Source organism: Polyodon spathula, chromosome 53 (genome assembly GCF_017654505.1).
Source record: "Polyodon spathula isolate WHYD16114869_AA chromosome 53, ASM1765450v1, whole genome shotgun sequence".
Taxonomy (NCBI): Eukaryota; Metazoa; Chordata; class Actinopteri; order Acipenseriformes; family Polyodontidae; genus Polyodon; species Polyodon spathula.
Window position 1 is genome coordinate 444,394 of NC_054586.1, and position 23,602 is coordinate 467,995.

Consider the following 23,602-nt stretch of genomic DNA (forward strand, 5'->3'; position numbering starts at 1 on the left):
CTGCTGTTAGTCGGTTTGTGATGGCCCCCAATGCCTATGCAGACATTGTATGACTGCTGACAGCTGCAGATGAACTATTGAATGCTTCTGTTTTCTATTCTTGTTCCAGTACAGGTTAAAGGTGCTGTTTTCAGCCTCCACAAGGTTTTGAAAGGGTAGCTCTTTTCACTGTCAAAATTCAGAAAGGAACATTGAGTAAAGAAAAGCCTTGCACGCCAGAGGGCTGACAGACTGGGTGACATGGTACATGAATAATGAACACCTCCACACCCCAGCCTGAAGTATTCAGCTTTGTAAGAATGCCAAAAACCAGAAGGGGCCTGGGGACACTATGGCACCTCCCCTGGGTTGGGGGTTCTACCCCAGAAATAGAGCGCAGCAGGAACTGGAAATCATGATAGACGTCCTCATAAAAGTCACTAAAAGCATAACAAAGGGAGTAACACTTTTTTAAATAATGGCCAAAATTCATGTGAATTTTCAACAGAGTTTCATAGGGTTGCATAGGAGCAACATCTGAGATAACAAATGTGTTATTTTGTAACATGTTTTGTTTTTAGTCCTGAAGATCATTGAAAGAATGGCCACAGATTCATAATTGTTCTAGAAAGATATAAATTAGAGATTCAGCTTTGCAATAAAACAACAAACTATTACATAACATGCATAAAATGAAAAATAACACGTAAAAATGAATTTCATATTTTGAAAAAAGTATTTGGGCACTCAGCATATTTCATACGAAACCCATTAATTGCTAATTATTGTCATGAGTGAAAACCAACACCTGATGATAATTATAGGATAAATAAATACATAATCATCTCAGTCCCCAGACTTGAATCCCATTGAGATGCTGTGGATTGACTTGAAGGCTACTCTTGCAAAGAGGAAACCAAAGTCGATTGCAGAACTCAAAGCTGTCTGTGTTGAAGAATGGGCAAAAATATCTCCGGAAAGATACCAGGAACTGGTTTCAAAATACAAAAAAACCCCACCTCAAGCTGTAAAGAAAGCAAAGGGTGGGCACACAAAATACTAATGCAGGGGTGCCCAAATACTTTTGTCAAAGTAAGAAATGTTATTTTTCATTTTATGTGTGCAATGTAATGTGTTGCTTTATTACAAAGCTGAATCTCAAATGTATATCTTTCAATAAGAACAATTACTTTGTGTGTTTTTCTTTTTTGTTGTCTTTTTTTTTGTCTGCAACTGTATATACATGTATATATATATATATATATATATATATATATATATATATATATATATATATATATATATATATATATATATATTATATATATAGTAAGTGTTTGAGAGGGTTACAGTGAAACTGCAGTTTAAGCAGAACAGACATTTCAAATCCAGGTGTTGAGGGTAAACAAACACTGGTTTTGCCTGCCCTTTAAAACCAGCTGACTGTGGTATACTGTACTGTAGGTGAAAGAGTAGCAGTTTATAGCACGCAGGAGGCAAGGGCCATATGGTAAGCACAGTCCACACATGGTACGGTAAACTGAAAGACTAAGCACTGTCACCTCTTTACGCGTCCCCCTCTGCTGGCACACCCCTTTGTTAAAGTCTCTTGGAGAGCTGGCGGGGAGTGTAGGGTTTATTAAGATTCTGATACTCAACACCCTCCTGTTTTTTTGATGCACTCCATATAATATTACAAAATCTATGAGTTTGGAGGCTGACACGAAGGTCTAAAACTTGCGTGAGGTTTTGTCTTTCCACAATCACAGTGGTGCCAAATAGACGGAAACCAGCTTATCCACACTTGACGGTCTGGCATGTTAACAAGTTTTCCTTTTGTTACCATGCAAATTAAAAGAAACAAAGTACTCCTAACTGGCTATATTACAGTAACCTAGAAGGATTTACCGATATAATGTCATTGGACGGTTGATCCCCGATATTATATATATATATATATATATATATATATATATATATATATATATATATATATATATATATATATATATATATATATATATATATATTTTGTGTGTGTGTGTGTGTGTGTGTGTGTGTGTGTGTGTATTATATGTATAATAGTTATAATATAGATATATATTTATATATATATAATATATATATTAGTATAAGATTTTTTGTATATAATCCCTATCATATATATATATATATATTTTTATATCCTTTTATCTATCATTTTCGATATAAAATTATGTATAATCATATATAAAAAATATATTAGGAAAATATTTCCATATATTTGAAAGTATCTTTTGAATTTTGATTGTAAATATCATATAAAGATTTAGCTGAAATTGGGATCCATTTGGATTATGAGATGCTCTGCAGCTGGGAAAAAAGGTTAATCCCAAGCAAATCAATTTCTCTGTGCCCTACCATCCTTGATAATTACTGCTTGAACTACACTACAAAGCGTTCATTGTTGTCACCAGACCCCACCCTGAATATTTACTTCAGTCTCTTTTATACTTCTGTTTGTTATTCATTTTTGTATCCACACCACAGCACTCCCTAGTCGGGGTGTTATTTCTTCTCATTATGAGCTTTGGCATTTCCCAGCGCTTTCTAGAGCTACTCAAACCCACTGCTTTCCACACTGCAGCCCAGCGCTTTCTAGAGCTACTCAAACCCACTGCTTTCCACACTGCAGCCCAGCGCTTTCTAGAGCTACTCAAACCCACTGCTTTCCACACTGCAGCCCAGCGCTTTCTAGAGCTACTCAAACCCACTGCTTTCCACACTGCAGCCCAGCGCTTTCTAGAGCTACTCAAACCCACTGCTTTCCACACTCAAGCCCAGCCCACTGCTCAAACCCACTGCTTTCCACACTGCAGCAGCCCTAGAGCTGCTTTCCACACTTTCTAGAGCTACTCTTTCCACAACCCACTGCTAGAGCTCCACCCACTCCACACTGCAGCCCAGCGCTTTCTAGAGCTACTCAAACCCACTGCTTTCCACACTGCAGCCCAGCGCTTTCTGGAACTACTCAAACCCACTGCTATCCACACTTCAGCCCAGCGCTTTCTAGAGCTACTCAAACCCACTGCTTTTCACACTGCAGCCCAGCGCTTTCTAGAGCTACTAAAACCCACTGCTTTCCACACTGCAGCCCAGCACTTTCTGGAACCCACTGCCCTCCACGTTGCAGTCCATGTGCACGGTCAGACACTGTACTATCATAGTGCAAATAAACTGCAACCCAACTGAGCTGCCTGTCTCCTGTACTGAGATTAGCCTGAGGCACAGATTAGAAGGAGTAGGTTTTTGCCCTGCTAAAACAAATAGCACTAGTTCACACAAAGCATCTGTGCAAGAATTCTCCTGGAAGCTGAATTGCCTGTTTAATTTGTTGTCGTGGAAACTTGCCCCAGCAGCAAGAATTGTTTGTCTTAAATCACCCCTCCTCATCAGCCAAGTTTTGCTCGGGAGAGCTTGGTGGTCTGTTTTTGGTTTTACACAAAGCATGTGTGTCTGTTATCCTTGAAGTTCTAAACCACAGTGTTGCATTCCTAAGGTAATGCTGATCTCAATCTTTCCTCAATTTAAAATTATTTGTCTCGTGCATGTGTGTGTGGAAAATACCTAGGAATAGATTCTCAACACTCTTTACTCCAAATTGTCATTTGCACTTTTTTTCATGAAAGGTAAAAAAAAAAAAAAAAAAAAAAAAAAAAAAGCATGCAGTTATGCTGCATTGGGATTGCGTTGGCAGTGAAAATACTCCGATTCTCTGTCATGTCCCTCAAACCAGTCATGCCCAGTTCTGGCATGGTGGATGGGTGCATTATCTTCATTATCATGCCCCTATGTCTGATGCATAGCTTTTGTGCCTTCCTCTACAGTCTCAACATTGTTGCTTCTCAAGTAAAATAACTAATAACCAAAGAGAATTAGGGTATGTGTCAGATTAGAATGAGTAGGGGTTAGATTTGCAGTGAGATTCTACAAGAACCAGTTTATAGGAATGACTGGTTGGCTAAAACCCATTTCAAATAGCGTACAACCTGTTTTGCAATGGTTTAGATTCAGACTAAAGCAGGGCGCTACCGGTCTAAAAGTGAAAAGCAAGTATGAAAATTGGTTAAAAACAAGTTTGCACCAGCGTTGATATTGGGGGTACATTCCTATAGTTTGAATGACTTTGGTTTGGTTTAAAGTCATTCTGCCGTGCAATTTGAAGTTGGGTGAGAAAAGTCTCAAACTGTCCCGTGGATTTTTGTTAACCATAGATGGGGCTTTGCTCTCATATAGCTGGAAGCACATTCTGTGTTTTTATTTGTAAATCAATGTCATGTCTGTGACAGGTCTACCTACCCGTGAGGGTATAAATTGATTTGAAGCTGATCACAGCAGCTCTGAAGTGCTGGCAATAATTCAAACATTTTAATTAACATACAAAACTAACAAAAACCCATTGATGTGAATCCATTATGAAATTGACAAGATGTCGGAGGCAAAACTGATCAAGCGATCCAGGTGATAAGAATGTCCAGGCAATCTGAAAAAAAATAGAACACTTTTTAGGATTGAATTGATTGAAGTGACTGATGATGTCTCTCGGAGGTACGAAGATGACGTGAACAAGCACCCTGCTCTGGAGAACCACTTCATGCGGTATAGGATCGCTTCTGCCACAGACTCAGATAGGGACAGTCCCTAACCATGTGCAACTCTAACCCAGACCTACCCCGCACCCCAGCTGGAGCTGATATCCCAGAGCTGGGAAACCCAAGTCCTCCCTCCCTCATGAACAAAACCTCAACACAAGCAGAAATGGCTTCTATAGATGGCTCCAGAAATGGCTCTTTCATGAGCTCCTGTGTGAGTCTGTGTCTTGATCATGAGACTGTACCCGTAACAAAGTTAATACAATTCACCAGACGAGAAAGTGTCTGTGCATGTGAGCATGTACATATGTGCTAGCTTGCCCATCTCTGCTCAATGATCTCAGTGCTTTGAGATGAAAGAACGAGCAGCTCCAGATCAAGATCTGTCTGCCTCTCTCTTTACTGATCGCACAGTTTAGGAGTTCAGAATAACATGCACCGTGGGTTCTCGGATTGATATCTTCCGGGTCAGATTGATTTGCCCTCATATTGGAAAGTTTGCTAGGTGCCATTGAGTTTGCAATGCATTGATGATAACATATTGAATTCTTGCCCCTTCATTTTGTATCCAGTATACCAGAAATCTCAAGAAGACAGATACACAAACCCCATTGGGCTTCAAGTAAATTCTACAGTTTGTGGTCTTTACACTTAGGGGTTAAACACGGAGCTAAATTAAAAAGGTATGTAAACTATAATAATTCACTATGCATACTTTTTCGCATTCAGGCAGCTCTTGTGCGCTTGTAAGATTGTACTTTCTCTGCTTATTTATCTCAACCTTCTCCTGTCAAAGTCTCAAATAAAAATTTACGAGATGAGCCGGGGTGTACGTTTCTCCTGTTATAGAGCAGTTTATTTTTATTGCTGTTAAATAGCTGAAATACCTGGATGTTTGTCTCAAGGGGTAATGTAAACAGTGGTTCCGAGGTTGCTATGGGAACATAGGTGTGTCTGCACCTGCCTTGAGGAAAGAGGGAGGGGGGGCGGGGCAGAGTGAGTGATCTTAGAAACTATGTTCTCTGTTCTCGGACACCTTTAATGGCTAAAAGGAGGCAAGAAGGACACTGTGCATACGGATGGACATATACAGAAACAGCAATTAAGTGTTGTTGCTCGCTTAGCTTTCTTAGCACAGGACACCATTAGCTTGACACAAAAGGGCTTTCTTTATGCAGGATGCCATCTTAAGGGCTATTTATATACCAAGATCTGTAAACTCTGGTGCAGGTCTCCGCTGCGTGGTCTTTACATGCTCGTTATATACATGGAAAAACTAGCTAAAACTCATTTCTGTTTTTAAGCATTTGCCTTACATTTCTTTTATACTTTTGATATTAAATAATTTTTTTTTGTAAATTTCACTTTCTTTAGAAATGCCTCATCTCTGCAGCGACTTGTGGGATTGTAGTCCTGAGCAAAATGTAACAAAGACAAAGTAATACATATCCCAGATTCCACAGTGGTAGGTTGAAGGAAAGATGAAATTTACGGGACGAGTCAGTTGCATTTTTTGCAACATATTTTCACTGTCAGTTTGCTGCCTCAGTGTAGCAGCATGTCACTATCAATGACAGCGCCCCAGATGTGGAAGTTGATTGCCATTGATTGGCACGCCATTGTAAAGGCAGTGGAAGGTCAGCTATTCTTGTTTTCTTAATGAATGGATTTATTTAATACCTGTTGACAAATGCTGATTTCGCCTAAGCCAGATTCGAACCCAGGCCGCCAGCGAGCAAAGGGCTCCTCACTATAGCACTTTGATCTTGACCACCTGAAGTTATCCTATCTTCATTTTAACAACCTTGCTTGCCTGCAAAAAACAGCACACACACACACACACACACACACACACACACACACACACACACACACACACACACACACACACACACACACACACACACACACACACACACACACACACACGCTCAATTTGGTAAACATGCCAGTCGTCTATAATTTATTCATGGAAATGAAAGCCAATAGACCTTTATAGGCTTTATTCTACCGAGCCCTCAGTCTATTAGTTGGAACACTATATTGTTAGAAGCCCATTGTATTGTGCATACTCTAACCTATCCTGCTTTGGGGCAGGCTTCTTTATTCTATGCAGGTACACACAACACAACTTTTAGCCTCATGGGGCCAAAGAATATATCCTTTGATTGCAAAAAAGAAAAAAGAAAAGGATGACTCACTTTCTGAAAGCTTTTCCGATTGTGCCATTTTTATGAAGTGTTTCCAACAGGGCGTTTGTTTGAATAGATCGATCAACAGCTGGAAAACATGCTGGACTGCAAAACGAAGCCTTGTGCTTTTAAAATGTGGGCTTGTAGTAGCTCCTTGGTTAGAGAAATAAAGTGCTGGGCTGCAGTGTGGAAAGCAGTGGGTTTAAGGAGCTCAGTGGTTAGAGAAAGTGCTGGGCTCCAGTGTGGAAGGTGTCCCGGGGATATGTAAGTCTAAACAAGGAGCTACAACCACACCCTGCAACAAGTTCATTACAAAACGTCCATAGCAACAAAACTGGGCAGCTAACAGGAAGAGTAGCAAGGAGCCCCCTGTTCAAAAGCACAATGCTTGAATAAAAGTGTTCCTCTGGGAGCACATACAGGGTCAAGCAAGCACAGCCTCCATTACCTCATAACTTCATTGAATTAACGAGATGTCGCTTTGCAATGCCCACCACATCAATTGCATAAAGGGGTGGGGTGGTTTGGAGGGAGTTAACAATGTCTGAAGGGCAAAGGAGCTCAAATCTGCATGGGAATGGTAATGCTGCAAAAAGATTTGTCAAATAGGTGATTCTGCCAGTACTGGGAATTTGCATTTGTCAATGAACTGTTCAGAGGCAGAAACACAGATTTCTGGGATACTGTTTAGGTACACAAGCTATTGGGAGAGTGGGGGGGGGGGGGGGGGGGGGGGTTAACAAGCATTTAAAACTACAGTTGCAGCAGGACTGTGCCAATTATTTGTTGCACTGAATGTGTTTACTGTGCTGTGTCTCTACATCCAGACAAAATAAACTGCTTACACCTTTTAAAACAATCAGCCACGAGACAAAATATTGAGGGCTGTAAACAAGATACAAGATAAAGTATTGAGGGCAGTGAGGTCAAGCTTTATAAGTGACTCAGTCAAGCAGACACATCTTTCAGCCTTATTCAGTGTTAGGTCCTGGTAAAGAATCTCAATGACAGGAACATCGCTCTTCCTTAAATTGCTTGTTAATAATTGCCTTTATTTGCTTTGTCAAGCATTCATGCTTCCCTTGGCTTTACAAAGGGTTTTACTTTATTTACCATGTGTCCCAGAGCTTTACCGCTCTCCCCTACACTGTACCTTGTTTCTACAATGCTTTACCACTAATAAACATATTTGGCTTCCATCAATCAATTCTCTTTTTTTTTTACACCTGGAATAGGTTCTAATTGACAACGGTGAACTTTGCAATGCTTTTACAATGCATTTTTCTATAATTGACCGTATCACAGTACTTCAAACATGCCATTTCAAATATGTTCAAATCTTGCTCTCGGTTGTCGTGTGAAAGAATGGGACAGTGTTCTCTCCCCTGGTGACGAGCTGGTTTTTCAACTTGGTAAATCTCTCTCTTCTCTCATGCTTGCCTCATCCTTGTCTGTCTTCCAGAACTTCAGAGATGTGTGATTGCTTGTTAGGTTCCCTCCCTCCTTCCCTTCCTAGCCCCCTGGCGAGGGCCAAGCTAATCTGGCAGCCATAGCTTTTTTCAACCTGGTTCTGGTCTTGGCTTGTCAGGGCTAGATGCACAGTCAAAAAAATCCTGGAGCGTTACCTACTTTAACTCCAGAGTTAGAAGTTACAATTCCTGAACATATCTTATAAACGTGTAATAAAAGCACAGTGAAAGCATGGTAAAGCAGAGGAAAGCATTAAAAGAATGGCATGTTAATAGATGTGGCAAACCAGGGTAAACTATGATAAGTGCATAGCAAGGCTCTGGGCAAAGCAATGTAAAACTGCGCAAATACCATGCAGAAATACCATGGCAAACTTTTATAAAAGACTGGCTGCATATGTAACAAGCTACAACCACACCCTGCAACATGTTCATTACAAAACGCCCACAGCAACAAAACTATAGCAGGAAGAGTTGCAAGGAGCCCCCCGTGCAAAAGCACAATGCTTGGATAAAAGTGTTCCTCTGGGAGCACATACAGGGTCAAGCAAGCACAGCCTCCATTACCTCATAACTTCACTGAATTAATGATATAAATAAAAAGCACAATAATCGCAAATCAGTGATTTTCTTAAATTGCATTCTTTAGTAGATATAAGAAATAAGTTTGAGAATGAGAAAAAAGCCATTCAGCCCATCAAGGCTTGTCTCTTGTTAGCAGACCATTCTCCCCTACTGGGGGGGGGACACTAATTTAAAAGCACAGAATCTAGTCTTTGTTTTATGTTCCCAGTGTTTGAAATCATATTACTTCCCCTGGCAGGCTGTTCCATGCAGTTATAACTTTCTCTGTGTAACAAAGTGCTTCCTATCTTCTGTTCTACACTTGCTTTTACTCAGCTTCCACTTATGTCCTCTTGTTCTTCTCTCTGTGCTGAATTTGAAGTCGCGTCTTGGGTTCACGTTGTCTAAACCATTTATGATTTTAAAGACCACAATCAATGCCTGCTCTCTCCCTTCTTTTTTCCAGGCTGAAGAGATTCAATTATTTGAACCTGTCCTCATAGCTCATGCTATTAAATCAGCATCTCTCTCTCTCTCTCTCTCTCTCTCTCTCTCTCTCTCTCTCTCTCTCTCTCTCTCTCTCTCTCTCTCTCTCTCTCTCTCTCCCTCTGCATTGTTCCTTTTGCAGAATATGTAAATCAGATCTTTTGCATGGTGCATCTGCAGCAATGTAATCTCTAAAAGATGACTACACTAGCTGTGCCAGGAGTAGCGATGCAAGCTGATGTCACTCCAAAGAAGGGACATGATGTCATGTAACCTACAGCTATACATTGTTTATTGGAGTTTGGGTTATTTGCATGGTGCATGTACTCTATGTGGTATGAGCTAATTTTTATTTGGTAGAGCTAAAAACAAGTGCAAGGAGTCCTGATGCAGTGCTAAGACCTGCTAGAAGGTAATGTCATTTCATACCATCCTGAAAACATTACTACAGTGCATATCAAGATATACATTGTGTCAATGCATCATACATTTGAATCTGTTTGTATTGCTATTGCAGTGCCCCTGTCTGTCTGTCTGCATTACCATTCAAGATCAGCCCACTAAGTAGAGTTGGTTTTAAATTACGCTTTTGGACAATTTCTCAATTTCTATAGGTCCAAACCGGCTTTGTCTGACTTGAGCACTGATAAAATCAACACCAGACGGATAATTTCAAGTTTTAATTTGTGCACAACAAATCACATTTTTAACAAAATTTGCATAAATACAGAAACATGGCAGCTTGCATTCCATTTTATTACACGACAGACTGACTGCCATCAAAGGTAAACCACTCCAGGGAAAGAGCATATAAACACAATGTACTTCACAAGAGGCAAGAGATCTGATTACATGTGCGCCTGTGTGACAGGGAGGACCCTGTCGCTGGTTCTGGAGTGCATGTGCATGGAGGCGGCTGGGATGCGCAACAGGAGACACTTTGCTAAGCAACTAATTGAGCAGGTAGGCTCGCCTGGTGCTGAGTTGATTGGGAGGTCCTGATTGACTGGGAAGGGGGGGGCGCGCCCAGGGAGCCTGCGCGCAGCTCAAAAAATGTCTGCTCCACAGCCCGAGGTGACTGCAATGCCATAGCCACACAGGCGGGCGCTGAGCGAAGACTTGCGCTTGTTGGCATAGAAGAGGAGAGGGTCCGCTCCATGGAGAAAGACTGCTACAGGAAACCCTTCCACTCCAAGAGGGTGTTTACTACTGGGTGTTGATCTCGCAGCTGTAGAGGAAGAAAACAGGGGTCTGATTCCACAAACCCTACTGAACCGAGGGCAGTTCTGAAACCCAGGATTGGCCTTTTAAACCTTGTAAAATCAACTAAGTCAACAGAATCCTCCATATCTGAAGCACAAATGCACACATTGTCCCCCCCCCCCTTTCTTCTGAAATCGGCTGCCTGACGTTTTCACTTCATTAAATCTGGGATATCAAACTCAAATCCTGCAGAGGGCTGCAGTGTCTTTGGGTTTTTGTTCCACTCGAGCTCTCAGTTACTCAATTGGTCTAGTGATTTGATTAATTGCACACATGTGACACTTCTCACCAGGCCTCGAGATGTTTCACTGGTAGTGTACCGTTGAATCAAGGGCATTTTTTAAACCATCAACCTGAAAAATACGTCCAATTGAACAAATAACTCGATCCATTAAGTTAATTGAGAGCTTAAGTCGGGATGAAAACCAAAAGACCCTGCGGCCCTGGAGGACTGGAGTTTGACAAGCCTGCTTTAAATCCTGCTGGTATTTTTAAGAACCCTTTGCGCAGAACATCGCAGAACCAGCTCTTGTTATTGCTGCAGACTTTTAAAGATATTGTACGATTTTGAATAAGCATGCCTTGCAAGATTGCAGTTATACGGTGCAAAAGAAGACCAAACGCTTGTCTGCCTGACAACGTTTCTTGTAGCTTAACCTTCCAAGAAAACCTAAACTGGCCCTAAACTGAGACTGATCTGTATAAACATGAGAATATCACCACAGTGCTACCAATGGCAGATGGCTAGATAAATAGCAGAAGGGAATGGGGTGGGCGAGGCAGTATTTCTGAGCAGTGAAACAGTGCTCAGGCTCGGAGGTAATGCTATGAACAGCTTATCTTAATAACACTGACATGTATGAATAACTATATTTATATTAACTCTATATTGCTGTGAATTGTATCGTGCACAAGTAAAGGGTTGACCAATCTGAATTGAACTGGGTGTCATGTTTAACACCAGCAATACAATGGCAATTGTAGCTCTAGATGGATGAGGCTGCCATTGACAGAATGGGACCACAGTGTGATTACAGTGTTGCTCCTGCAACACTGCTGACCTGTAAAGTGCAGTTGTGTATTGCAAAGCCCTGAGAGATATGGTGCAATCTATATTTTAAGAAAACAGCACAAGAAAGCATGTTAAACTACAGTAAATGCATGGGAACACTGCAACTGGTACAGTTTTATACTGGTGCATACAGGTCTAGGAACTCCTGACCAGCAGAACAGTAAACTAATTGTATATATCAATATGTACAGCTATAGCCAACTCCTGTCAGTAAACCGCAAGACTGGCTTGTCGTTTTCTCCAGGGTAATTAAAACTGCAGCTTCTTGTCTCTCCTGATCTGCCTGGCTTTGTATTGTGTTTCAGATAGGCATCCCAGCTATTTCACCCAAGGCCAAACTACAGCTATCGCCAAAAGTTTTGCATCGCCCTACAGAATGAAAAGAATGAACAAATTTTGCCTTTTAATGTCAAAAAGAAAGCTGTTGAATAATGTTACGTTAACATATTGTATTGCACATGTTACGGGTCTCGGGCAGAGAGCCCATCAACAGAAGATAAAGTGTTTAATCTGTTAAAATAGGAAAAGTAAAGACAGGACTAAATCAATTGTTGCTTGCAGTCTCTCGGTTTTACTGCTGAAAGAAAGCATGATATCACCACTAACTGATAGCGCTGTCCTGCATTTAGGCTGCTCCACCTAGTGGCTGTATCAAATAGTGCAGTTTACTAGGCTTTTCCCTTAGGTTCAAGGAGGACTTGACGTGTTCCTATTTTAAAGGTACAGGTAAGTAAAAAGAATAAAGTGTCCATACTTTTTCATGTATGAATTCTCACTTTTCGTGTGCGTCACACACACCGCTGTGTGTAGTTTTCCGTCTACTGAATGAAATAAAATTGAAAAACGTTTTTAATAAAGAAAACAAAAGAAAGCTAAAAATAAAAATTTGCCACACAAATTTGCGTGGCCCAGCTGCTTGCACAAAGGCACCCATCCCATTTTCAATTTTTTTTTTGTGTAATTATGTCTCATAAAATTCTAGGTGATGTAAAACTTCTGGCCATAGCTGTATACCTAAGCCCAATTTTATTTGTTCTACAACATGACTCTTTAATTAGATATCCCAGTGTTACTTCAAGAGTTTACCAGTCATTTAGCAGACGGTTTTATCCAAAGCAACTTACAGAGACTAGGGGGGCCAACTATGCATCATCATCATCTGCAGAGTCACCTCAGTTTTACTTCTCATCCAAAGGACGAAGCATAAGGAGCATTAGTGACTCGTTCAGGGTCACACACAGTGGCTGAGCTGGGATTGAACCTGGAACCTACAGATAACAAGCCCTTTTCTTTAACCCCTGGCCCTCCAAGCCACTACAGTGTGCCAGCGCTGGAAATCCTGCTAGGCGTGGTTTCTTCAGGGTAATTGCTCTGAGAGAACAGCGCTATTTTTCAGTCATGCAGTTATAGTTGCCGCTCCCTGCCACACCCTCCCGTTCTCAGACTTGAGAGCAGTTTCCTTTCCCAACATGTCTGAACCGATTTGCAAAAATTAGAAATTTACATTTTGGCACGGCCTGCATTTGGGCTCCTGTCCCAGAGAACGACTTTTTATGAGCAGGGTTTATTTATTTATTTATTTATTTATTTATTTTTTACGGCAGAAAGATAAAAACTTGTCTCTGTAACACGGTAAGGAAATGAAGAAAATTATTTAAGCACCTTGATTTATTTATTTTTTTCTCACTGCGACAAACTGACAGCTTCTTTATTAATAATCTAGGGAGCCTTTGCGCCTTTTAACAGACAAGCCAAGAAAAGCTTTACCAGAACACAGATTACCAGCAATGGCAACACAGTGACTGTCCACTGGAAAAGTTTACCACAGTGAAAGCATAGCAAAGTGTAATAAAGCATAATGGTAAAGCATAGGTAAACATTGTAAAGAATAGTGAGGTACGGTAAAAGATGAATTACATGGCAAACCAGGGCAAACTATGGTAAATGCATTATAGAACGGCAGGGGGAAAGACTGTGAAACGATTGTGCTGATGTAACAGTAAGGGGTGTTCGTTGTTGTAAGGGGTGTTCGTTTCCTTCTGTCCTATCAATTTAAAGAGGCATACATTATAATCTCAGACGTAAAACTTGCTAATGAAGGCATTCAACGAAACGTAAATGCATGATATAGCAATGGGAAAAGCATGGGAAGTTGCAAAAAATACTGTGGAAAACTTAGATAAGGGACACTGTACTGCAATAGAGTGCAATACCCTGTATGAGAAGGTCTACATACCTACTTATGACTTAATTTACAGGTTATTGGATTGAAAACACAGGTGTGATTTACTAATGTCATCATTACTCTTGTTAAAGTCTGTTTGAAGGTACCGCTACATATAATTACTATTAGTCCCCTCTTTGTACTTCTAGCTGTGCACCAAGTTTGACGCATTTGTGATTTTTTTTTTAAAAAACAAAAAAGTGTGAAACATGATTCATTATTTGCCCAACCCAGGAACCACCCAAACAAGGCAGATTTGAATTCCTGCAGGAGTTTTGACAGTCAACCCTGGGCATTGTCTGTACTTGTCTTGTCTTGAGTGATTATAGTACAGCAGCACAGTGGGGGAGGTGTAAAACAAAGTGCGCGGTGGCGCCATCTACAGGTCGGGCTTGAGACTGGCAGGCTTGCAACAGTCTCGTTGCTGTAGTGTGAGAGCATTTAGTTTCCCTTCACTTTCCAGGTTTCATTCTAAGCTGCATATTTTAGTTTAGTGCTCTTTTTATTTTTATTTTTTGGTTGGTTATATATTTTTTATAAAGTGCCCTGGGATGCTTGCACGCTATATAAATCAAATGTGTATGATATGGTTATAATTCAGAGGTCAAACCTTTTAAAAGTTCCCCTGTTGTATTCATTGAAGAAGGCACTAAACAAAACTTTCTAGTTATATTTTCAAGGGGACCTTAGCAGTTAAGCCTGCTTTAAAGTTCTTGTTTGACTGTATACATATATCGCTTATGCTTGGCCCCAGGCTTTTACTCAGCTTCATTATTTTTTCTCCCACAAAGAGCAAGCTGCAAGTCTGCAGATCTCCTGATTATTCTCCCTCGCCTGCCTGCCCCACCCTCTCTCTGCTGTTCAGCAGCCAGGTATCTGGTGAGCACAGGAGCAGAGAGCAAGCTCAGACCTGAACTAGGGCGTTTACACACTGCAGACTCCATAAATCAGCAGAAAACAGCGTGTTTAAACTGTACCTAACATGACAAAAATGTTTGAAATGTATTTTTGAAAAACACTTTGATGTTGAAAAGTAGTTTTTTTTTACCTCAAGCATGTTCCGGTTTTTGTATATATAATGCATCATTTTTTTTTTCCTGGGGTTGGTTTGCAAATTTCAAACTTCGTGCATGACCAAAAATAGATCCAACTATTGCCCCTGTCATGCTGCTTACAGTCAGTAGTATTTTTTCTTTTTTCTGCAAAGCAAAGTGGAGGACAAACTCGCATCTGGCCCTCCTGGGCAGCGATTCTGAGACGTAACAGAAAATGAATTACAAAATACACTCCCTAATCAAAGATGCTGCAAACAGTAAAATCGTCTTACAAACTTCACTTTCTGTGTTTTCTCACTTTTTTTTTAAGTTCAAAGAAATGGAACTGGACGCTCACAAACTCAACAGACTCCTTCGTAGATTTCTATGCAGCAGTGCGAGTCAGACAAACAATTCTATGCAAAAAAACCCCCTTTAATAACTATGCACTGTGGACTTAAAAAACTATAGTTTCCCAATATTAGCCTCCTCTCCAGTCCATATTTACTATATATATGTGCTATGCAATGCATTTTCCATAATGTATAAATGTGTCTATGAAGTATTTATAAACTACTTAACCATTGTGTGTGTGTGAGTGCATGTATGCGTGTGACATCAATGTACATCGATGTCACCACAATCCCCATAAAGGTTCAAACTTTTATGCAAAAAAAAAAGTTTCAAAGTACTGTAGTTAAGTTAATCTAAAGGACTGGAAAGGATTTTGTGGGAATGAATGCAAGCTCTCACCAGGGTGTGTGTGCCTGTGTGTAAATTCTTCTGCCAGATTGGCATTATCTGGGATTAGCTGAGAAGAGAATCAGAGTGTCAGATATCAGAACCATCACTGGGAGGGTGTGGCACTGAGCTCAAGCAGAAACAAGCAGAGCGTTTTTTTGCACTTGAACATTTGTATGGGATGCACTGGGGTTAGCTGCTACAGAGACTGGGCAGTGATGGGGTACAGCACTGAGGTTAGCTGCTATCCCTTACAGAGACTGGGCAGGGATGGGGTACAGCACTGGGGTTAGCTGCTATCCCTTACAGAGACTGGGCAGTGATGGGGTACAGCACTGGGGTTAGCTGCTATCCCTTACAGAGACTGGGCAGTGATGGGGTACAGCACTGGGGTTAAATGAAAAACTGTCCCTAGAATACAAAGCCTCTTGCATCTTTGGCACCAGGTTTTGATTTTAATAAAAGAGCGTTGGACAAGTACAGCGAATGGAAAGAGACCCGATTGAAGTACTTAAAAAAGAAAAGCATAACAAATAATAATAATAATAATAATGACAATAAAGACTAACTAAGCTGTAATAGCTTATGTATAGCTTAGCAAACACAGACTGAAATGGAAAATAAGGGCCAGTTCACTATGACTAACACCGGTGGGGCTCGACCAACTTTTCAGTAAAAGTTCAAAATCCTCTCTTGTGTGTGTCATGTCTCTCTGTTCTTGTGATCAGGTAGTTTTGTGATTTGTAATTCGCTCCCCCAGTTCAGGCATGTCCGATATGTTTAACAGCCTTTCAAGCATCTCATCTTTGGAGTCTGTTGCTTTTGAACATAAAGACAGCCTCTTCAAGATACCTCTTAAAATCACAAATGCATATTTACTTGAAATCTGACCCCAGTTGCAAATTCTGTCGATACAGGCTATGACCAGGATCACATGACTTTGCATTGTTTTATTTGCTTATGCTTTTATTTTGCTTTACTGATTTTATGATTGTTTTAAGGGTTTTTTTTTTTGGTCCTGTTTCAATTGTTTGTCTCTTTTTGCCATTGATTTTTATAATGTTATTTTTGTCTTCTGTAAAATACATTTGAATTTCATATTTGAAGACATAACTCGTGTGTTAGCCTCACTGCACTGGCTTCCAGTGGAGTTTAACATTAATTTATAAATGTGTGCTTTTGGTTCATAAAGCACTTAAAGGTATGGGACCAGATTATATAAAAGGAGTTTGCATTCCCATACATACCTCCATGGGATTCAGGATCAATTGAGGCAGATCTGCTGTGCCTCCCACAAGGATACACAAGAAGGAAGCGAGAGAGCTCGCAAGTGTGAATGCATTGCCACTTCATACCAGAAGTGCTACATCAGTCAACGGTTTTATGTCAAAATTAAAAATTTACTTTTATAAAGTAGCTTTTTTTTTAAAATGAACTCTTTGCATGAAAGGCACTATATAAAATTTGGTTTGATTTGTCACAAAGTCCCATTTCGGGTCTCCCGTCGTTAACAATGTGCACCCTGGCTCCAGTCCTTGTTTAAAACTCTAAACCCTGGGTCTCTCAGCTCACAACTGACAGCTCGCTATTCTAGTTTGTGTTTTTTTCTGTAACAATTGGAGATGGTGATTGATGAGTGAATGATATGAGTAGGGGGGGCGAGACACCTTTGAGAAGAGAAGTGTTTATTATCTTTGGCATTTCATACCTGACTTCAGATCTCTCAATCAAAACTATACAAGTCCAAATCTGAAAGCATGCACATGTCACCGCTTTCCCAGAAATGTTGTCTTTGGGATTTGCAAAAGGTTGTGGGTTGTGCTGTATTGTTTTCACAGTAAAAGGTGGCTTATTTCTGTTGTATGTTGGGTATTTACAGCAATGGATAAAACAATAGGAGTCCAGAAGGAACATGTATATTTTTAATGTTTCTTTATTAACAAAGGCAATCAACTGAACCTTAAGCCAAAAGCATGCATACCTTATTTTTATATCAGCTTCAGTAGCTAATCCCTATCAAGGTGTGCTTTCAACTGAGATTTTTATTGGGCAGTTCAAACACAAATGATACCGTCATCAATACTTCAGAAGAGAAACACAATCATTTTTATTATTTTGTGATTTCTAATATACATCCCAATTTCATGACATTTCATGGTCTAAAAATAAGTATTTCACGATTTTTCACTATATGCATTTTAGCAGAAATTCAAAATTCTAAATTGATCACTTTCTCTAGAAATGTTCCTAAACATTTAAATTATTTAGAATTATAGAATGTGTGTATATATACATCCTACCCCTATATATATATATATATATATATATATATATATATATATATATATATATATATATATATATATATATATATATATATATATATATAATGTCCACATTCTGTTTTCACCACCAGTGAATTATCAAACAAAATAAAGTCAGAAATGTGAAAATAGCAGCAGACACATGAAAAGTCCTCTTCTTGTACTGGACAGAGCGATCTTTAGCAGAAATATTTCTGATCGTTGATGCAGCTGGTGTCTGTTTTGTTGAAGAACACAGTTTGTCTAATCATTAACTGGAAGCAAAAGGCATTCTTCACCTGATGAAGTGTGGGTGAACAAACCACTATAAATTTTAATTGACCTTTCGCAGGCTTGCTGATAGGAATGTCAGCTCTAGCCTGAGGTTAATGTCTTGGCAAGTTACAACAACTCAAACATAATATAAGTGATTTGATGTTAGCATTAGCATGGTAATTGCATTAATAGCAAATGTTTAATAAGACCATTCAATCTGTGCACATTGTAGTGATAATAAATCAGTACGCATGAAGTGTACTCAAACCCATTGCCTTCCACACTGCAGCCCAGCGCTTTCTTTATCTAACCCCTGAGCTCCTCAAACCCATTGCCTTCCACACTGCAGCCCAGCGCTTTCTTTATCTAACCACTGAGCTCCTCAAACCCACTGCCTTCCACACTGCAGCCCAGCGCTTTCTTTATCTAACCACTGAGCTCCTCAAACCCATTGCCTTCCACACTGCAGCCCAGCGCTTTCTCTAACCACTGAGCTCTCAAAACATTGCCTTCCACACTGCAGCCCAGCGCTTTCTTTATCTAACCACTGAGCTCCTCAAACCCACTGCCTTCCACACTGCAGCCCAGCGCTTTCTTTATCTAACCACTGAGCTCCTCAAACCCACTGCCTTCCACACTGCAGCCCAGCGCTTTCTTTATCTAACCACTGAGCTCCTCAAACCCACTGCCTTCCACACTGCAGCCCAATCTAACCACTGAGCTTCTCAAACCCACTGCCTTCCACACTGCAGCCCAGCGCTTTCTTTATCTAACCACTGAGCTCCTCAAACCCACTGCCTTCCACACTGCAGCCCAGCGCTTTCTCTAACCACTGAGCTACTCAAGCGCTTTCTTTATCTAACCACTGAGCTCCTCACAACCCACTGCCTTCCACACTGCAGCCCAGCGCTTTCTTTATCTAACCACTGAGCTCCTCAAACCCACTGCCTTCCACACTGCAGCCCAGCGCTTTCTTTATCTAACCACTGAGCTCCTCAAACCCACTGCCTTCCACACTGCAGCCCAGCGCTTTCTTTATCTAACCACTGAGCTCCTCAAACCCGCTGCCTTCCACACTGCAGCCCAGCGCTTTCTCTAACCCCTGAGCTCCTCAAACCCACTGCCTTCCACACTGCAGCCCAGCGCTTTCTTTATCTAACCACTGAGCTCCTCAAACCCACTGCCTTCCACACTGCAGCCCAGCGCTTTCTTTATCTAACCACTGAGCTCCTCAAACCCGCTGCCTTCCACACTGCAGCCCAGCGCTTTCTTTATCTAACCACTGAGCTCCTCAAACCCGCTGCCTTCCACACTGCAGCCCAGCGCTTTCTCTAACCACACAGCTTTCTTTAAGAGTTCACTAATAAATAGTAAGGGATATTGCTGTACTATCTGGGGACCATGCAAGTGAGAGGAACACAGCTTTTGAAGTCATTAACATTAAAAGACACAACCTCCACTGTGTCTCTTAAACTTACGAGAGAAAGTAACCATAAATATTTGAGTGCTTACTGGGGGATTATAGGATTTATAGTGGTGCTCCCATTACATTTTACTTACAGGCTGTCAGTATTGCAATCAGATAATAAAAGGCATTGGTTTTGTGCAAATTCAAACAAAGCCTGTATATCACAATGAGTTTTCTGCTAACATGAGACATGCTTCTCTTTAATTTCTGCTGCCACAAATAAAGACAGTTCCAAGCGCCCTCCTGTGGCATTCTTGCGGTAATGCAATCAGAGCGGCATCACTTCAGCGTAACGCCGGAGTCCATTCACAGATTGCTTTCACACTCCCTCTAGAGGCTGCAAAGCAGAACGGCAGTTTAAAATTGTGCAGCTGGCCTTAATTTTGAATGAAATTACCAAGGGCTTCACCACGGCACCCAGTCTCATGGAAATGCAGAGAAATACCTTCGTCAGAGTTTTGGGGGGATTCAGACGGCATTTTTGTACCCCCCCCAAAAAAAAAAAAAAATTCCTGTTCACTTTGATTTATTATTCTCACCAACAATAATTCTGACTTCTGCCTTTACTTATAAACTTCTGCCCTATTAATAATAATAATAATAATAATAATAATAATAATAATAATAATAATAATAATAACATTAATCCACAGCAATAGAATATTCAATGTTAGGCTATGCAATCCTAAAATAAACAATTACAATTATCTGACAAACATTTGGGGGCTTATGTACTAAGAGCCGACGAGAGCAGGTAGATGCGGTTGGGTATTTAAATCTGATATAGAAACAATAGGCAGTCGTGTGTAAACATGTTAGACCACTTTGTGCTTTAATTAGGCATCTTAAACAACTTCTAAAAAGTCTCGTGCATTTTATTGTGTGTGGCTCTGTGTTCCTTTTCTCTCACTATTCTGAATGAATTGCATGTGTGGCCTGTTAAAGCAATCAATTAAAATACACAACCACTATTTGCGTATCTTGGGGTGTTCTGATACAGAAGCAATGGGGTGTTCTGATACAGAAGCAATGGGGTGTTCTCATACAGAAGCAATGGGGTGTTCTCATACAGAAGCAATGGGGTGCTCTGATACACTGCTGTGTTAATGATCTCATACGAGAGGAAAGAAGCTCTCTTTGCGGGTGTTGAGTGAACATACAATGGCAGAGTTGTCCTGCTCCACCTGTCTGTCTGGAGCTGTCAATGCATTGTGTACTGCTTCTCTGTGCAGGGCTCCCCTGACAGGTGCTTTCAACACCGCTCTGCAGACACACCGCTTTTCACTGCAAAGCTGTGTCAGCATTGTCCTGGCGATGAGAGAAACGGAGGCGTTACCACAACAAAACCAAAAATATAAGACTCTGATAAAAGGCTGGGAGCGAGAAGAGGTTGTTATCATCACATTATTTACTAAACTAATTTAATAATGCAGTGTCTTATTATTATTATTATTATTATTATTATTATTATTATTATTATTATTATTATTATTATTATTATTATTATTAATGATCCCAGGTAGGCTATTAATGTATTTATTGCTCTATATGGTGCTATAATTGCATCTAAGCCCATACGAAAAAAAGGCCAAGGAAAAAATACCCCACAAAGAAAAGGCCTTGTTCTCCTGGTTTATGATGTCACTGGAACCCCTCAATGCATTAAAGCCTTGTAATTCACTGCAGCCCATCTACCATTCTGTGTGCGCCCTCTCGCTCTCCTTTCTGTGCTGCATCTTCGCTAGCGACTTGGGTTATCGTTACCGTTTAGGACTTCTACATTTTGGGGAACTTTGCTTTATATAATATTAAGCTAGTAATTAAATGCAAATACATTACAAGGATAGGAAGGGTTAGATAAATACCGTACAAGATGTACAGTTAAACTAAACTGTATATATAGGAGGCTGTGTGGTCCAGTGGTTAAAGAAACAGGCTTGTAACCCAGCAGGTTCCCAGTTTAAATCCCAGCTCAGCCACTGACTCGTCATGTGACCCTGATCAAGTCACTTAACCTCCTTGTGCTCTGTCTTTGGGGTGAGACGTTCTTGTAAGTGACTCTGCAGCTGATGCATCGTTCACACACCCTAGACCCTGTATCTTGTAAAGCGCTTTGTGATGGTGGTCCACTATGAAAGGTGCAAATTGATTATTTAAACAGCTTCATTAACAAGAGCTGTGTAGTCAAACGAGTCAGCCGTTTCACTTCTCCCCTCATTATTGTGTGCAGTGGTGTAACATACACAAACATCACTGTACTAGTTTTATTTTTAGTGGTAAACAGTCTATATATTTTGGTAAGGTTTTCACCAAGTTGATCAAAGAAAAAAAAAATGTGTCAAGGTTGTTGCTTTGAGGTAACGTGGCAGGAAACTGCTCCCTGTCAAGCCAGCGTCTTCCCATAACTTCCACGACTCTTAGAGGTAACAATGTAAGGTGAAACTTCAGCAAAACAAAATATTTTGGTAAAGTGCCTTGACTGCACTTAGCCACTGCTTACTTGAAGAATCCCAGAGAAAAGTTACCTCGTGATTCACACGCTCAAAACATTCCGCCCTAAGGAAGGAAGGCAATGCACGGCACACAACACACAGTCAAAGGAAAGCCACCGCTGTTTGTTTGAAAACGGTTTATTTTTTTGTTAACTAAGGTGCGGAGCAGGAGGCAGACAGAGCTGTGGAGCACCCTGGACCTCGGCGTACAAAAGAAGAACAGATACAAACACACAAAGGGAACTCGAACTGCATTCTTAAGGCAGATCTTACATAGCATCTCTGAAACCCTTTCAGTGGCCTTTCAGGGTGGCAAAAAAACAACTGATCAACAGCAAAGGGTTTAGTAGTCAAGTTAGGGGGTTGTGTAGCGTCATCATTAGTAACATATGACTTGGCCAGCTGGTCAGAGAGTGACAGTCCCACCTCGATGGGGAAGATAGACTTACACTTTGCGTCTGCTTGCCTTGACTATCGTCGTTTGCTCAGCTATGTCAGCCAATTTTACATTAAAAAGGGTTATTCTGAAAGACAAGGGTTGCATGCTCTACAAGAGACAGCTGCGGATTTCTGAAATTCCCAAAAGACATTTTTGAAAAGAACCTGATGCTCTTTGGAGATGGGGGTGAGGGTGGGGGGGGTCTTAGGGTGAGGTTAGGGGGGAGACGCCCATCAGCAGACAGACTGATCACCTGTTTTATACAAGGATTGGGATAAGGGGCGGGGTTCTTCAACACTTAAACGAGGTGGTCAGTCTGGCTGGGGCAGGGAAGCGCGGGTTCAGGACGTTGGGGTTTAGTCTCGGATGATTTCAGAATCCTCGGACACCACCGAACCGTTGAGGGTCTCGATCTTCTTCACCAGGATGGTCTTCTTGCTGCCGGTTGTATAGCCACCGCCCATGCTGCTGCCGCGGTACCCGCTGCCATAGCCAGAGCTGAAACCGCTGGAGTAGCTCTGGCTCATGGAACTGCTCTCCAGGGGGTAGCTGTAGTTGGTGGCTGGAAGGAAGAAGCAGCGGGGTTTCATTAGAACAAAAAAATCAGGACTCAAAAAAGGGCAGCGCTGTGCGACGCACTACCATTGCGGATTCTGTGCCCATTGTCGGTGAGACGAGGCTAAGAGCTCTAAAACCACGAATGCAAAACCTCAACGCCGAGACTGCCATTTCTGAAAAATTTAACTCAATAAAATACTGGATTGTGGAATGCATATTCTGCCTGGGTCAAGCTAATTGATGATTTCCGTGATTCTGTTTAAAAACTGTGCATCTGTTTCTCAATATATGGGTTCAAAACTGCCTTTATAAAAGTTTCCCACAGTAAAATCATAGAAGAGTGCAATAAAGCATAAGGAAAACTGATAAGCATTTAAAGCTCAGAGAGGTATGGTATAAGCCTATGGTAAA

At 40.9% G+C, this 23,602-nt stretch overlaps 1 protein-coding gene across 1 annotated transcript; it reads right to left on the bottom strand.

Moving 5' to 3' along the window:
• Window positions 1-22,316: 22,316 nt before the first annotated feature.
• Window positions 22,317-23,238, bottom strand: LOC121307175 (keratin, type II cytoskeletal 8-like). Its single transcript, XM_041239317.1, has one exon. It carries the CDS (start codon window positions 23,221-23,223, stop codon window positions 22,990-22,992), a length of 234 nt encoding a protein of 77 aa, XP_041095251.1. The 5' UTR covers window positions 23,224-23,238; the 3' UTR covers window positions 22,317-22,989.
• Between the last annotated feature and the right edge of the window lie 364 nt (window positions 23,239-23,602).

Coding starts and splice junctions, on each gene's coding strand:
- LOC121307175 (XM_041239317.1), bottom strand. CDS start 23,223: ATGAAACCCCGCTGCTTCTTCCTTCCAGCCACCAACTACAGCTACCCC.